This window comes from Pinus tabuliformis, chromosome 4_2, assembly GCF_031772625.1.
Source record: "Pinus tabuliformis cultivar Carrire ecotype Pingquan chromosome 4_2, CPIR1, whole genome shotgun sequence".
NCBI classification, from domain to species: Eukaryota; Viridiplantae; Streptophyta; class Pinopsida; order Pinales; family Pinaceae; genus Pinus; species Pinus tabuliformis.
The window spans coordinates 723618266-723635195 of NC_142304.1; the positions used below are offsets into that span (position 1 = coordinate 723618266).

At 35.0% G+C, this 16930-nt stretch overlaps 1 protein-coding gene across 1 annotated transcript; it reads left to right on the forward strand.

Moving 5' to 3' along the window:
* Positions 1 to 10830: 10830 nt before the first annotated feature.
* Positions 10831 to 12157, forward strand: LOC149171612 (uncharacterized). The gene has a single exon (XM_089427527.1). The coding sequence runs from the start codon at positions 11107 to 11109 to the stop codon at positions 11743 to 11745; it is 639 nt and encodes a 212-aa protein (XP_089283653.1). The 5' UTR covers positions 10831 to 11106; the 3' UTR covers positions 11746 to 12157.
* Positions 12158 to 16930: the final 4773 nt, after the last annotated feature.

The window sequence follows — 16930 nt, forward strand, 5'->3', positions numbered from 1 at the left end:
TTTCTACACATATCCTGGCATAAGTGTATAAGCCCTTTTCCCCTCTATAGACGTCTGTGTCTAAAAGGCTGCCTAGAGTGTTGCCGATACCTTGAAGTACCGCAAAATGCCAAAGATTTGCTGGGAGGTTTGGAAGTCTGACCCAGATGGGAAGTTTGGTGATGACTACTGTGGATGGATCGAACTCTTGGAACCAAGGAGTGAGGAATAAGCTAGCAGTACCCCAAAACCATGGGCCACCAGTTAAGGCTTTTTGATAATCTGTCTCAAAGGCAAACACTACGATAAAAAATCCTTTTGAGCATAGCAGAACCTTGCAGTTATTGGTCCAGTTAGAGTGGATCCATTGGTAGAGGTCTGCTGTGCGGGGCCATAGCCCATTAAACCTGCATATAAGGCCATTATCCGCAAAATGTTGGGTTTGCTCATCCAGCGATGGATGCTTTATTTCTATGGAGGGGGTTTCCTCCAGTTTGTCCACCAGGAAAGGCTTAGGAGCTTGAGCAGGTGGATCTGTTTTCTTTGGAATCTTAGCATGGACAGCATCCTTGTAAGAAAAAGCCTTAGCTGAGGATGACTGTCCTGCAGCGCCTCCTCTTAAACGCAGGATGAGTTCTATGGAGGAATTTCTCTGGATGCTGTAAAAAGACAGGGGGTTGAGATCCTTAAGCTGTTTACCTGCGTGGAGAAGTCGATATGCTGCAGAGGGAGTCCCCAACTTGATCTCCAGAGCCTGCTTGAGGTCTAGCACTAGATCCGTCGCTTTTACCCATTGTAGCATGGTTTTGCCGCTAAGGAGTCTGATTTGAATCTGGAATGATGGGGAAGATTCTGTATGCCTTTTTCCCCATCCGATTTGTGGAGAGGGTGGGTCGATGTCCTGATATGTTTTCGAATCCTGTATTTGTCTCAGGAGCAGGGGCGGCGTTCTTCTATTTGTTGTCGTCCCTTCCTTTCTGGAGGCCGTAGTCAGAGGAAAAGCTGAGGGATCTACAAGATCTTTCTTATCCGTTGCTCCCTCAGTCAGAAGGGGGCGGAAAATGCATGCCGTGGATGCAGAGGGACGGGTCCAGACTTTTCTTGAGATCTCTGCAAAGAGGTTTACAGGCCTTTTTTGATCTGCGTCCCCAGTAATCATGGCGAGGGTATCATGTGTGCCTGCCTCTACATGATAAACCTTAGATCTTTGCCCATGTCGCTCCAAACCTTTCGCTGCCTGAACAATCCGTGACCCAGCTGCGCCGTGGGGCCTGGAGATAACCGTGCTGGGGTTCGAGCCAGTGATCACGGCAAGATCATGATACGGATCTGCTGGTAAGAGACAGCCCTTTGGTCTTTGCCCCGATCTTTCGAACTTATTCACGCTCAGAGCGATCCAGGAGCCGACGGCGGCCAAGGGCAATGAGACGGCGGAGCTAGGGTGCAAACTAACTGTGATATCTCGCGCGACCGCTAGAGGAGATCGAAGCCCCAGTTCGAGTCCCTTCTGAGCAGTTCTTTCCCCTTCGACGGCAGAGAACCGATGCAGAACGGAGACTGAAGGCTCTGATACAGCTTCGGCTGTAGGGTTCAACTGTGATAGCGGCGATTCTTGCATTGAACTCGCTTCATCTGTTGCAACAGGGCTGAGCAGGGGCCTAGCGGCGGGCGAAGCAGGGGAGGCGGCGTGGGTTCGGCTAGGGTTCATCGTGGGCTCCGTTCTCTCTCAGAAAAATCTTCGTGCTCTTACCGATTTGAAAACGATATATAAAATATCATAATTAAAAAATATTAAAATTCATCTTATTTTTATTTTTAATCTTTATTTTTAATTATTATTATTTTTTATGTTAGTGAATAAAAAATTCAATTTAAATATTAATTATTATAACTTGCAAACTAAATACTTGGTCTCTATATTTTTATTATTATAATTATATATAATATTTTGAAATGAAAACATTTTTTTCCCTAAGGAAATTTCAATGAAAGATTCACCAAAAGGAATCATATTCTTCCGGATCACATCTTGTTTATTAGGAGAGCCCAGAAGAAAACGGGCTTGTAACTTCCCAAGAGAACAATGCATTAGACTGGAACTTAACGAATTGAAATATTAGATTTTGGATTTTTTTTTTTTAAATGCAAAGATAATAACAGATAATTTAGTTTTTCAAATAAAGTTTGGTGTAATAATGGTAGTGAATATTTTTTTAAATATTAAACGATTATAATTTTTAATAATTATAATTATAATGTAAAATAGATTTTATAGATATTTATTTTATAATTTTAAAATAAATTTGAATATATATATATATAGAGTTTTAAAAATATCATAGCAAAACAACTTCTCACAAACTATTTGATATTTGGTAAATATTCATTTAGATGTTTTAAATCATAAAAAAAATATTTATTTACCCTAAGAACCTATTTAAATTCAACTTCGCAATGAATGGGTGACCTCTTATCTAAATTCATTTGAAATGGATCGGATTTATACTGGTCAAAACATAATTTCACATCAGATGCGTGACTTCCCTCGAAACATTAAAAAATTTCCAAATATATATTACGTACAAAGCGTTGTGTATTATTTTAAATTTATATGCAAAATAAATGAAATTCACATATATTAAGAATAGATATTCCCTAAACATTACATGTGACCCATGATTTTTAAAGTCGAACAGGCCTTTTTTTGTAAGACGAGATTATATGTGAAATCTAAGTTTACATGTCCCCATTGGACCACCCAAATTTAAGTTGTTAGGAAAGAAATGGTATTAAAAATAAAAGTCATGCTTCACGTTGTTGACATATTTTTCATGAAGTTCAATTACCATGTTGTTAATTATTTAATGAATAGTTATATCTTTTAATACCGTTAATTTCTTTAACAATTTAAGCTTTATTAGTATGGAATTAGAATATATTGATCTATGACGCGTTGCTTTAAAATCTATAAAATAATGTCAATAATGAAAGTGGCAGGCTCGAAAAAAAATCAAACTTGGAATCTCATACTTTTCCTTGAATTTTTTTCCCATTCATACTTTTCCTTGAATTTTTTTCCCATTCATACTTTTCCTTATATGCAGATGACAGAGTGCCGACCAGTCGCTATATTATTGTAAAATAACAATGATAATAAAATATTGTTATATTATTTTTATTCATGTTAAATAAATCTTTTAGTGTAGTTGACAGAAAATTGTCAGACGGCGAGTTATTATATTTATTTTCTTAGATTTTATAAATAAAAAATACTTTATTAATTGTTTATAAAAGGAAGGATTGATATTTATTTATAAGTAATTTTGTCTTATTTTATTTTTAATTAAATTTATTAATTAAAAAAATATATATATTTTTTTGAGTTTGTGGTATTGATTAGTCATGGTATTGACTCATGATATTGTGATCTCCATAATAAAATGGGAGAAAAGTTTTATTCTTAATTTTTTTTTTTTATTTACTCTAATTTTCTTAATTAATTTAATTTATTATACACTTTAACGTGTTAACTTTAATTTTAATCTCTTCTTTAATCTTGACTTTCTCTTTCCAATTAAAATTCCAATTGTTCTTTTATTTGATGTGATTTATTTATTTATTTTATTGGTTATTCGTTTAAATTTTATATATTTTATTTTATTTTCATTTTCATTATATATATATATATATATATATTTTTAAATTTTATTCTTTTACCTTGATTTACTCATTTTTATCTTAAAGTTTTAGATTAATTAGGTTTATTGTTTTTATTATTTAAGTTTGAACAAAAATATTATATTATATATATATATATATATATTTTTTTTAATTCTAAAAGATATTTGTAAGTTTTACTAATACAACCAGTTGATGATGGCCATTTTAGCAAAGCTACCCAAGATCAAACCTCAAGGAGGAGACACACTAAAAATCCACAAGTCAACTTAGGGGTTGTGGTGGTGACTTTGACAACTTAGATGCCCCTCGGTGGCACTATTTTAGCCTAGAAGAACACACACAACTTGACAAATACACAATTTTTTTCTTTTAATTAATATTTTTTTTAATTTATTTTTTGTTTACAATGTTTTTAATATTTTGTTTGTTTTAAGTATTTGCAATATTTCCAATTTCTTATTTCATTATAAATTTATGAGAACTTATTTTTATTTTTAAGTGTTGTAAGGAAGCTTAGTAATGCCACTCAAAGTAAATATTATGATATGAAAAATAGCATAAAATATTATAACCTACATTGGTTAATGTTAGCTAAATTAATAGTAGTTAATAGACGAATAAAATCTTATAGACTTTCCTTGGGAGGAACTAATAAATTAAGAAGTGAAGTCGATAAATTAATTACTTTCTTAGACACATGGACTTGTATAATGTTAGCCTCACTCTCTTAAAATCAATAATAAATTCAATTATTAAATTAAATAAATAAAATCATGAGAATTCCTCAAACCAAGGATTCTAGTTTGGATGAGAGATTCTCTCCAACTAGCTCTCCTAAATTAGTGTGTACGCTGAGAAAATGTCTCAACCAAGTGAATCTAAGATAGACACACTATCTTAAGACCACTTGCTAATGTATTTAAATGTATTATTAAATTATTTGAATAAGATTCTAGTTTGGATGAGAGATTCTCTCCAACTAGCTCTCCTAAATTAGTGTGTACGCTGAGAAAATGTCTCAACCAAGTGAATCTAAGATAGACACACTATCTTAAGACCACTTGCTAATGTATTTAAATGTATTATTAAATTATTTGAATAAGAGAGAATTACATGAGCATGAGAGACTACATAATGGCTCTCTGCCTTTTCTGTCAATTTATTGTTCTGTGAGTTAATTTGTTGTGCATATGATTTTATGGCTGTTTAATTTTCTTTTCATGTGGTATCAGAGCCTTCTATGTGTGGTGGAGGGCATGGGAGAGCAGAGGGTGAAGGAGCCATAAATGGTGATGTTGCAGGCTGCATTGGAGTTACAAATTTAGGAACCTGAAGTGAAGATGTTGCTAGACTTTGTTGATCTATCTGTGGGGCGGAGTTTCATTGTACTTTGTTGGACCATGATTTATATCATGTAGCCAAGCCAAGGGTCGAATTATAAAAAAAGGGCCAACTATTTTCAAAGAGCCGACTCTAATTATCTCACACGGGTCCACGCTATAAGTGCCAGATCAACCAAATTACTCCATGTGCGTAAGCAGCCAAAGCGACTGCTAATTATTGACGGGTGGCATCAATTTTATTTTGATGACCATCACATTGGTTCCCCATCACAATTGATGAAGATTTAACATCCTTTGTGAGATCCTTTTGGTTTAAAACGGTATATGCATAACCATACAAGAATCAAACGGCCGCAAGTTGGTCCCATAAGAATGAGACAGAGCCACATGTGGAGGATGCGATCTATCAACCGTTGATCAAGTCAAATCAAATGACTTATTTTTCCGCAAGAATTAGGTCTCGGTTTGTTCCTACTGCCACTGTTGCCCCAAAACTACAAGCCCCATCAATGCAGCGACAAAAGCAATCGGCCACGGCGCATTTGCTTTTGGGGCCTGGGATAGCAAAGAAGCTGCATAACGTTTCCACCAAGCTTCACCAGGAAGGTCCTTCCAACTACTTTTCTTAGCTTTGGAAGCCACAGGAGAATCTGGCGAGATATCATAATTTTGTTATTTATCCTCATTCACAGAGAATGGTTTTGAAAGACTAAAAGATTGTTCTAGTACTTCCTTCTGCGATTCGCAGATAACTTTATTATCGTCGGAGGTATTTGAGCTGCTCACACCACCAGCATCACTATGAAAAATACTAAATTTCGCAGCAAGAACAACAATTTCATCGTCCTCAACAAGAGCATGTTGATGACGAGGCTCGATCTAGTCCAGTCCTTTGCTGGAATAGACTATGGGTTTGTGGAAACAGAAACTGTTGGGTATTTACTGTGTTGGGAGTCGAATTAATTGTGGATTGCTGGCCACAACCTTTCCCATCAAAGAATAGAACTGATGATGTATTTTATCGCTGGAGACTGTCTCATTATTTAGCTTCATTAGGAGACTATCTCATTATTCAGCTTCATAAAAAATCTAATGAGCTTAATGCTTGCAGAGCCTTCAGCGCTTGCGTGGAATATGTTTTGGAGTGGATGCGTGTCTCTCTAAAAAATGATGGTGCCTAATTTCTGCAACAAAGTATCATGCATGGTTTTTACATGCTTAAAGTTAAAGCTTGAAATTTTCACTTTTTAAAAGTGATTTCATTGATTTTTTTTAAAGTGACTTTATTTTAGTGGAACTCTAAAAAAGGAGTGATTGGTAATATGGAGTGTTTTTTTCTAAAGGCAACTTATTGTTGAAATCCAAAAGTAGTATTTACTTTGAGGTAGCTTCAAGTTAAATTGTAATGGAGAAGTCACAATGACAAGTGAGAAAAGTGAGGGTTGATGTGAAAGAGAGGTAAAACAGATATTAAAGTTAACTTTGACGCTAGAGCTTGGCATTATCATTGTTTTAGAGTCAGTTTTTGAAGACAATTTGACGCCAAGGAGTTCTCAGTCTGTGCTTGAGACGCCTCACTGAAGACATTGTCATTATGATGTATCTTGAAGGTTAATAAAAACATATCTTTTGTGGTGATCGTGTCTTAGATCCACCCGAAATTGAATAAGGGGATCATAGGTACACTCTGTGTCGTGAATGTGCTTGCATGATTTGAGTCGAATTTGTAAAACACTCTCTTTATTATGCTTAAACAAAACAACTACATGCACATAAGAAAGTTTACATATACAAGTCATCAATCAAGCTCCTAAAATCAAAGCTCCCATAATCAATTAAGTTCATAAGCACAAAGCGTCACATCATCGACTTGATAAAAGTAATATTCTGCAACAACATTTCACAATAGCTAATTCATGCCATCGAGTTAAGGACGCTACAAATCAAGCACTTCAAGCCTAACGACATCAACATCGTCAACACTTTCTATATCACTTGCAATGTTTTAACTAAATTTTCTAGGTGCATTTTCGGTTGTAACCGACACACGCATTTGATTTGTTAAAGTGCATTATTAAGTCAAGTTAGTTGTTACTTGAACAATGAATTTATCATTTGTCATTTGGGTGCATTTTTGGCAATGTTCGACACCCATCATTTTTTCAGCGCATTTAGTGCATCACTAAGTGTCGTAATCACCCAAGAGTTCAAGACAACAAGTAATTCAAGCAAAAACAATCAAGCAAGTTCAAGCACAAAATCAAGCACGTAATCATCATCAAACGAGCGTGACTTCTAATCTTCAAGTGAGCATCAAAACAAGCATGTGCCTACAACAAGCACACTAAGATCAAGCGAGCGTGAAATCAATAGTTCAAGAAAAGTGTTTAAAAGCATCAGCAATCAGCAAATAGTACAAGCGAGCCTGTCATTTCAATGATCAACTCAAGTGCACAACACGACTACTACACCAAGCGAGCCTGCCTTCAAAGTAAGTAAGACAACATGGCGACACACATTCAGTTGTCCCAAATTCTTAACAATTTATTGTTATTATCAACCGGTGACATGGTGCTCATCAACAAAACCACTCTTGCTGACATTCAAGTGCATCTTCAACATGCACATGAAACAATTGAGTTCCTTCAACTAGAATCGCAACTGCAGAGAATTGAGTTGCAAGAGAAGCATGATGCTTCCATGTCTTTTCCAGATACAACTAATCCTTCGAACTCATTCATCCAACCAGCTTCAAGTGTTGAAATTGTTCCAGTTCAAATTCCTTCCAAACCCATCATTAAGCCATGGGAAGAAATTCAAAGTGATCGAAATCGATACGGCTTAGGATATGTCAAAGATAACGACAACTTACATATCCCTGATTATTCAAAGCCCATTCAGTTCATCAGTGCCGGATTACATGAACATATCACCTTAGCAAGTTCTCCGCAAGTTGCTAACAGACATCAATGCACACAAACTGAAAGTGCAGACAAAAAAAAATGCATACAAACTCAAGTTGTAGACAAACCGAAATGTTCTCATTGTCAAAGAGCCGGTCATCTGGAAGATCAGTGTTTTGATCTCCATCCTTGTCACCATTATGGCAAGCAGAATCATTCATCAGAGAAATGCTGCAAACAAGACCAACCTGCCAGATTGAAGATAAATTATTCATAGATTGATCTCTATGAATGGTCATCCACAACCAAACGATTGTACAAGTTTTACAATCGGTTTCACTCACACATATTGCAACCAATAGTCAAATGAAGATGGTACTCCCGTGCAGTTGAATGGAGGAGTACACCAGTGAAACACCCCTACACCTACAGTGGGGGATTTCAGATATAATTTGGAGAAGATTGTCTCTCCTTTCAGCGGACAAAGGGGGGAAATGTCAATGAAATTGACAAGTGGTTTTCAGACTGAAAGTCTAGACAACATCAACGAAGCAGCTAGTGGGCATCTTCATCAGCCAGTGGGCGATCATCATCAGCAAATACACCAGTGGGCGTTCATCAAATTGTGTTAGTGGACATTGGATGTTGTTTTCAAGCAAAGGACAGATGGATCCTTTTGCAGCTTGGCACGTCATGGAGTTATCAAGCGACATTCAGAGATGAATCAGGCATGCAACTGACTCATATTCTCTTCAGATTTGAGTTTTTTTTCCAGCATCAAGCTTTGGTGGTTTTTCAGGCAAATGTTTTTTGAGGATCGACTTGAGAACTTAGAAGATGGTTCCTTGTTCATTTTGGATTTATCATTGGGGGGGGAATGTTAGCCTCACTCTCTTAAAAATCAATAATAAATCCAATTATTAAATTAAATAAATAAAATCACGAGAATTCCTCAAACCAAAGATTCTAGTTTGGATGAGAGATTCTCTCTAACTAGCTCTCCTAAATTAGTGTGTAAGTTGAGAAAATGTCTCAACCAAGTGAGTCTAAGATAGACGCACTATCTTAAGACCACTTGCTCATATATTTAAATGTATTATTAAATTATTTGAATAAGAGAGAATTACATGCGCATGAGAGGCCACACGATGGCTCTCTGCATTTTCTGCCAGTTTATTGTTCTGTGAGTTAATTTGTTGTGCATATGATTTTATGGCTGTGTGATTTTTCTTCATATAAATTTTAGTGGGTAGTAACCAGTATTAAGTCTACACTTTACAATTTTATTCTTATATAAGTGTCAAGAAAATATAAATAATGTTGATAAGTAACTCTTGGTAAATATATTTTATTCATGTCCACCTTTTGAGTAAAGACTTGCTTAAGTAAATGATGGTAAATATGTTATTTGCTCGAATAAAAAATCACTACACAAATATTTAAAATTAATGCATAAATAATGCAACCATATCCATAAATTATGGCTTAAAATATGTAAGATACTTATCCACATGACATTATTTTATGCACAAGTTAATAAAACCTTCAAATTAAGGCCCAATCAAATGCTTAAAAAAATAATCTTTAAAATAATATTGAAAATTAAATATTTGTTTGTCAAAGTTAAAGATTATAAGCACAAGTAAATTAGTTATTGGAATTCTACCTAGGTAGATATTAATAATGTTATATATATATATATATATATATATATATATATATATATATATAATATTTTTTCTTTTGCTTATTTTTTTTATTTCATTATAATTTCCCATTTAAATTGTCTGTAGGGTAGGGTCTTGGATAGACAATGATTTGATAAGTTGTTGAGACACTTCTAGATGTTAAGTCATCCATTCAATTAGCTAGTCTACTTGGGTGTTATTCTTCAACATGACCATGATGTAGCCTCACCAATACAAAACTTATATATAAAAAAAACCATTTAAATTTAAATGTATAATATTTTATATTTTTAGTATCTATCAAAAATATTTTATTTTAACATGTTTATTTTTTAAAATAATGATTATGATGATGATGTTTAGCGTCCACTAAGATCAATATGGTATAGAGACCTTAGGAATGTATGAAATTAGTTGAGATTTTTTAATATTTTATTTCTATAATAAAAAAGAAGAGAGAGAAACAAATGCCAGTAAAACCAAAAATACTTTTTATCTTCAACCCTCTCACTATTACAAAAATAACACTCTTTCACCCCAAAATATTTTGATGATTTATTAATGTTCAATTTCACTTTAAAACTCATAAAAATTCATTCTTATCTTAACCATATTTATTTTTGAAAAAAATTATTATAAATATTAATAACAAACTTTACTTAAAAAAACAAAAAAAATTAAAATCCCAAAAATAATTATAAATATTAATAACAAACTTTACTTAAAAAACAAAAATAAATTAAAATCCCAAAAATAAATTCCTTATTTGTTAAAATATGAATGCATTGTAAATATGGTAAATGAAAAGCTAATAAAAATACTGATATATAATACATATTTTATTTGATAAAAATAAATGTCGAATTTTAACAATGTACGATAACCATGTTGCTTTGAAATAAATATACTGTGTGTATTATATTTAAAAAAACATAATTAATTAATCTTTATTAGAATTTATTAACATCTTTAAATTGTGGAAATATATTAGTGGTCCCCTTATTTCTGGGAAATTTCATGGCCACTGTCTTTTAACTGCTTAAGATCGTGTCACATCAGAGTTCGATGAAAGATGATGAAACGTTTAAACGGCACCATGATGCAACATGGAAATGGGTCCGCAGTACCGTTTATTGATATGATTGACTTGAAAATTGACATCTACCAATGAGGCCAAGCTTTATTCCAATATTTAAACAGGAGCATTGGCATCCACGGGGAGTCATACCTGCCGCCTGCAATCTTCGTTGCTATTATTTGTAATCTTCCCTCCGATTCTTCAACTCCCTTTGGCATATGAAAGACTCTTACGAATAAAAAAAGCTATATAAGTATATAGCTTCCTGTGAGTTGCTATGCATGGTTACAAATAGCCAATCCCCCTGTTGTCTCCTATCTTATCCGCTCTGTTAGCCACATCGGCTGTTATAACAGGAAGATCAGTTCTTCGCTGCAGCCGAATTATCATTACCCTTGTGTTCCGTGTTCGAATCTCTAGGAGGTCTTTCTATCATGTCTAATACGCTCAGAAAGCGGGGTCGAGAGACGGAGGTTCTGCTGGACTCCAATGAGGTCCGGGAGTTCAAACGCTTCAATGGCGAAGAAACGGACCTGTTTCGTCATTTGCCGCTACCAGACAACATCCTAGCAGAAGAACAAGCAGTCTGCAGTGAGGATGTCGTCTGTGGGGTCATGAGAAGCCTGGAAGAGGAGATCAGCGCGACATGTTCCGCACTTTATGCCCCCATCTCGGCGGATAATTCCTCTGCTTCCGATATTTCTCGCGGCTATGACAGCCAAACTCTAGTTTCGAACTCCGATATTGATCTGTGTTACCTCCTAGAGGCTTCAGACGATGATCTCGGGATCCCCTCGGGCCCCGTTCTGGATTTTAAGGATGAGATTTGTCAATTTCCCAAGGAAACCTTGAGCGCCGAGGGATTGTGCGAGAACCCGGATCTGAAATTCCAGGGTGAAAATTGGGACTTCAAAAACGAGTTTGAAAACTATCAACAGTTTGCATTGTATGAAGATTCCTGCCATGCGAGCGAGCTGCAAGATTATATAAACAGAGATTTTGTCAGCGAAGGCATGTTTTTGGACGGAGATTTTTCCCCGGCATGGACATTGGAAACTTCTGGGTGGATGTAATCAACCCGACGTTCCTAATATATAAACGACGAAAAGGTCCTCTCTGAAAATCGGGGGCACTGCCCACAATTCATTTTCCAGAATTGTTGCAAACTTGTATTTATATATTGATTGCAGAAGATATTTTAACACCACCATTTCCTTGATTCACGCGGTCGTAACATTGGTCTGCCCAGCTGATAGGGAAGAATATCAGTGTCTACAGACTCAGCTCAGGCAGCAGTCTTGGCCGAACACTCTTTTGCCTTTTGCGATGCGGATAAAACTTAATGGAACGCTACCATATCAGGCAGAAAATTAATGTAAATGGCACGATGCGTCATAGTTTTCTTGCTGTGAGATTCAATTTCTCATGTTTGTGTAATATTCATGTTACTAAGGTAACATTGTGGAAAGTAAAAATAAGTTATTAAGTGGATAAATATAAGTGTTTTTGGTTTTAATATTTTAATGTTTCCTGCTATGTTTTCAATGGTCGAAAGTAAAAATAAGTTATTAAGTGGATAATTAGGGTAAGTTAGAGTTGGTTAAATTTAGAAGAGTAATCTAGTGAGTTGGAATTAAGTTATATTTTGGGAAAAGTCAAATTTAAAATGTGTATATGTTGAGTTATTTTGAGATTTTTAATCTAAAAATATAAATATAAATAATCTGACCGTTCAGTGTAATGAATCAATTTTTTTTTTGTGATCAAATGAAAAGACTAACCATTTCTATAGTTTATGTGTGTTAATTTTTATTTTTCTCCTCTTTGCCTTTCCAAGGCATTCTTCAACCGCAGCTTGCAGCGCCGCACCTTGCGTGTGCGAATGATAAGAGAGTCGAAAGTTTCTCAGCCGCTGTAGCCGAGCTCGTTTGGTGTGCAGACAGCGTAGATATGAACGTTTGGTGTGCAGACAGCGTAGATGGACACCCATCGCCCGGTCGTCTAAGAATTGAGTAGTGGGAAAATATGAAGCAAGCCGTCGTTTAGCAGAGCAGTTAGTGTCTGCCGTAGCCTCGAGTCAAGGGTGTATCATTCAACAAAATTTCATTGGTGAAATATAAAACGTTTGTTTTTTTAACCAAACTTGAAAAATCAAAGGTGCGTTAGTCTGTGTGTTGGAAAGTCAAAGTGTAGTTGAAAAAGTGATTTGTCGGCAGAGTTTAAATACCCGTAGTGTAATGAGGTGGAGGAATTGCCTTGAAAGTTTCAGTTATATTTAGAGAAAATCTGGTAATGATTTTTGTAAATCCAAATTATAGTTGTTAAACTTCAAAATTTTAGGTGTCCTAGACATTTTTGATGGTGTTGAATCCATTTCCACCATAAAAATATGGTTCAAGCACTGCCTTTACAAAATTTTTTGAAATATTTTTACCTGAATTCTGATCACTTCTAATAGACAATTTCTCCACCTTGTTAGGCGACTCCGACTCCATTTAAATATTAAAAAAAAGGAATTATTAGAATGGGTCTTTTAAAGCAACGCCGAAGACCATAGCTGGGAAAGTGTGATATTTTTTAAAAAGTCACGTGTGGCTGTGTAAAGAGGGTTTGACCTGATTCCAAAGGTTTTTTAATTAAAGAAGTCTTAATACAAAAGGTTTTTTCGAAAAGAAAAGTTTTTTATTTTTATTTTTATTTTTATTTAAAAAATAAAACAAAGGAGTTTATATTTTTTAAAGGGTTGTTTTAAAGGATTAAATGAGTTTTTATGTCAAAGGTTAGAAGATAAAGTGAGTTTTTGGAGAATTAAAAAAAGATTTGATTGAAAAGTGAGTTTGGAATTTTGTAAAGGTTTGTTAGTCTACAAAATATATTTTGGTGTTTAGTTAAGTATAATAGTATTTTGGTTGAAGATTGTACTTTATGGGGTGCATATTAAAAATTATATTTTTTTTGGGGGTGATATGAAAGATAGTCTTATTTAATCAGGAAAGTAACTACAAGACAGAGGAAAGACAATAGTCGTGGATCGCAAAGCGCGACTAAAGAAGATTTAGAAAAGGAATAAAAAATAAGAAGCTTAGATCGTTGCCATGTTTACAGAGGTTCAGGCCGCAAATGAGGAACTGAGAAGTCTAGCAGAAGACAAAGAAGTAATCGAGGGTGATTGGCGTAGCTTTGATTTGCTACCACCTCCTATGTTTACTGGTAAATATTTTGATCATTGGGTATTCTAACTTTTTTTCGAGCTAAAGAGTTAATTGAGTATGAGCCTAATAACCTATATGATGAAGTATGGAATGCTTTAGCATTGAATTTTATAAAACAGGCGTTAGTTGAGAAGTTTTAGTATAAGGTACTAAAAGCTACAACTTCCAAGGAAGCATGGAAGATATTGGAAGAAGAGTTTGGTGCAAAGGAAAGTGACATGCAACAACATGTTATGTAACAGGCAAAGAAGTCAGTTGTAGATCTAAGAGTAGACGAACAAAACTACAAGAAGACAACATAGCTTGGAGAATCCCACTCAAAAGTGGATGATAGTCATGAAGACCATAAAATTGAAACCCATTATGCAGACATGCATATGGATGAAGAAAATAATTAGGGGAGTTTTGAGGTCTAAAATGGGCCTCTTAAGGAAATTATAAAATAATAGTGGAAATAATAGTGAAAATACAATTATTTGACATCATCAAATTTTAGAGGGAAAAAAGAAAAAAAAAAACTATTTTTCAACTCGTATTTTCAACTTATCTCCCTATGAGTTTACTCAAATTTCGAGCGGAAACACTCATTGGATGCATAATTTGATTCCTCATCCAAGGAGTACTCATATTGCATACTTTCGATGGACCTTGTTACACGAAAAAAGAGAAATACATGAAAAACGTGATTGCAATCACATTTTTTCATCTATTTCTCATTTTTCGTGTAGTAGGGTCCATAGAAAGTATGAAATATGGGTACACTTTGGATGAGGAATTAAATTTTGCATCCAACGAATACTCCTGCTCGAAATTTGTGTAAAACCTTAGGGATATAAGTTGAAAAAGTAGTTTTATTATTTTATTATGTTTTAATCTTTTTACTTTTTTACTCCAAAAATGGTGAATCATCCCTCATGGTTGACATCATCATCTTGAATCCTATTGGTTCTTATAAAGTTTATTTTAGTTGTACATTTTTCTTACGAGGCCCATTATAGACCTCAAAATTCCCCTAATGGGCAAAGATTGTAGAGAGAGAAGTTGAAGCCTCTCTGTGTGAAACATAGCAAGATCATATAAATGCTCAAGAACTCCATTGTAACGTGGATGGTGTAGATGATGGTGAATCCCACTATGACAAAACACATGTGGATGATGACTGCAAAGTGAGATGTGAATTGTTGCATCCACCCGCAACTGATGATTTTGGTAAAGTTGAAATTTTTAATGAGCACATGCATGCTTGAATATCCCACAATAGAGTGGATGAAAATTATTTTGATGTTAAATTTGATGAAGAACCATTGAATGGTGATGAGTGGTTGCACATGATGCAACAAAAATGTCTTATTAATATGTTGTTAATTGGTGAGAAAATCTCACTTGTGTTTGGAAGCCAAGTGGAAGACAACATGTTTGCAACAACAAAGGTTTGTAAAGGAGTGGAAGATAAGGCAGAGAAGGAAGAGCAAGGGAAGGAAGCTCTCACTGAAGAGCATAAAGAAGATATTTTTAACATTGATTTTGAGTGTGCAGGTAAATAGGATAACAATCCAGCTAAAAGAGAATATGAAGAACATGATGTAGGAAAGGACATGGATGTTTTTGAAGACAAAGATGAATGCATTGAAACCATTTTTCAGCAATGGAGTCAAGAAGAGATAAGATTCTGCTATCAAGAAATATGGTAGAAAAAAAGTCAGGAATATGAAGCACAAGAAGCAGAGAAAAGAAGACAATTTGAAGATGTAATGTTGTGGCAGCAGTCCATGGTTGAACGAATATTTGAAGAGGAAGGTGTAGAAGACAAGATCAGATTGTGTTTCAACACAAATTCAAGAAAAGTCAAAGAAAAATTGCAGCAGTAGCAAGTAAAGAAATATGGAGCCTACAACAAGAACGCGCAACAGAGAATGAAGCAATTTCGAGGATTTAAAATTTGGAAGAAGAGAAAAAAAAATGAAAAATTGTGAAAGTCTTGAGTCATTGTAAGCCTAGCTGAGACATAGACCAACATGCATGTTTGAGTGATAATTGAGTCAATTTATATTGTAAGCATAACAAGAATAGTTAAGTCATGTTAAGTCAAGTTAAGTCATGTTTGAGTTATGTTGAGTCATATTGTCATAATTAAGGGGGAGTGTTAGAAATTGTAATTACTCCCGCATGCCAGAGTTGGCTAAAATTAGGAGAGTCAGTTAACTGAGTCAAGTTGAGTGAGTTCGAGTTAAGCTATATTTTGGGAAAAGTCGAATTTAGAGTGTGTGTGCATGTTGAGTTATTTTGGGCAAGTAGCTAGTCCAAAAAGTATAAATATCCCTCACCAGGTTCATTGTAATAATCAAGTTTGTGTGATCAATAGAGAAGATAAACAACTCCTATGGCTTGTGTGTGTTAATATAAGCATTTTTCGTTTTAATATTTTAATGTTTCCCTGCTCTCTTTTCAATTATTGTTCATGGTCTCATATTTTATTTTGTTGCTCTATTCATTCGTTGACTTTATTTCCTTTTTAATCTCAGCAAGGATGGATATCTTTACCTTATTTATGAGAGAACATATCTACCATCCTATTGTAGCGGCTACAACCACCCTCCAAAATTTTTCGTTCGCTTCGTTTTGGAGCCTCCCTCTTCGAAATTGTCGCAACTATTCAGCATTGATTAGGTGCTTATGTTTATTAGAGTTCATCCGTTATTTCACAACTTGTGTTCAACTCACTTGTCCCATCGGTTAGCCACAAGCACACCCAGCACTTGGTCCACATCTGGTCAACCGGTTGTCAGGAAAAACTGTACAAATCTGGAGGGCAGCTTGTCTTCCCCTCCAGAAATGCACAAAGCAACCCAACAGCTGCCCTGCACTCAGAAATTGCACAGAGCAGGCTAGGCATCCTTGCTCTGGAAATTGCACAGAGCAGGCCAACCGACCCTGCTCTAGAAAATTGCATAGTTTCAGCCAGTTGTATTGCCATCCAGAATTGTGCATAAACTAGCCCAACTGCACTCCCATCTGGAAATTCGTAGAGCAGCCCAGGCCAGCTGCA

What these genes read in the sequence shown, in the direction of transcription:
- LOC149171612 (XM_089427527.1), top strand. Translation starts at nt 11,107, where the DNA reads ATGTCTAATACGCTCAGAAAGCGGGGTCGAGAGACGGAGGTTCTGCTG.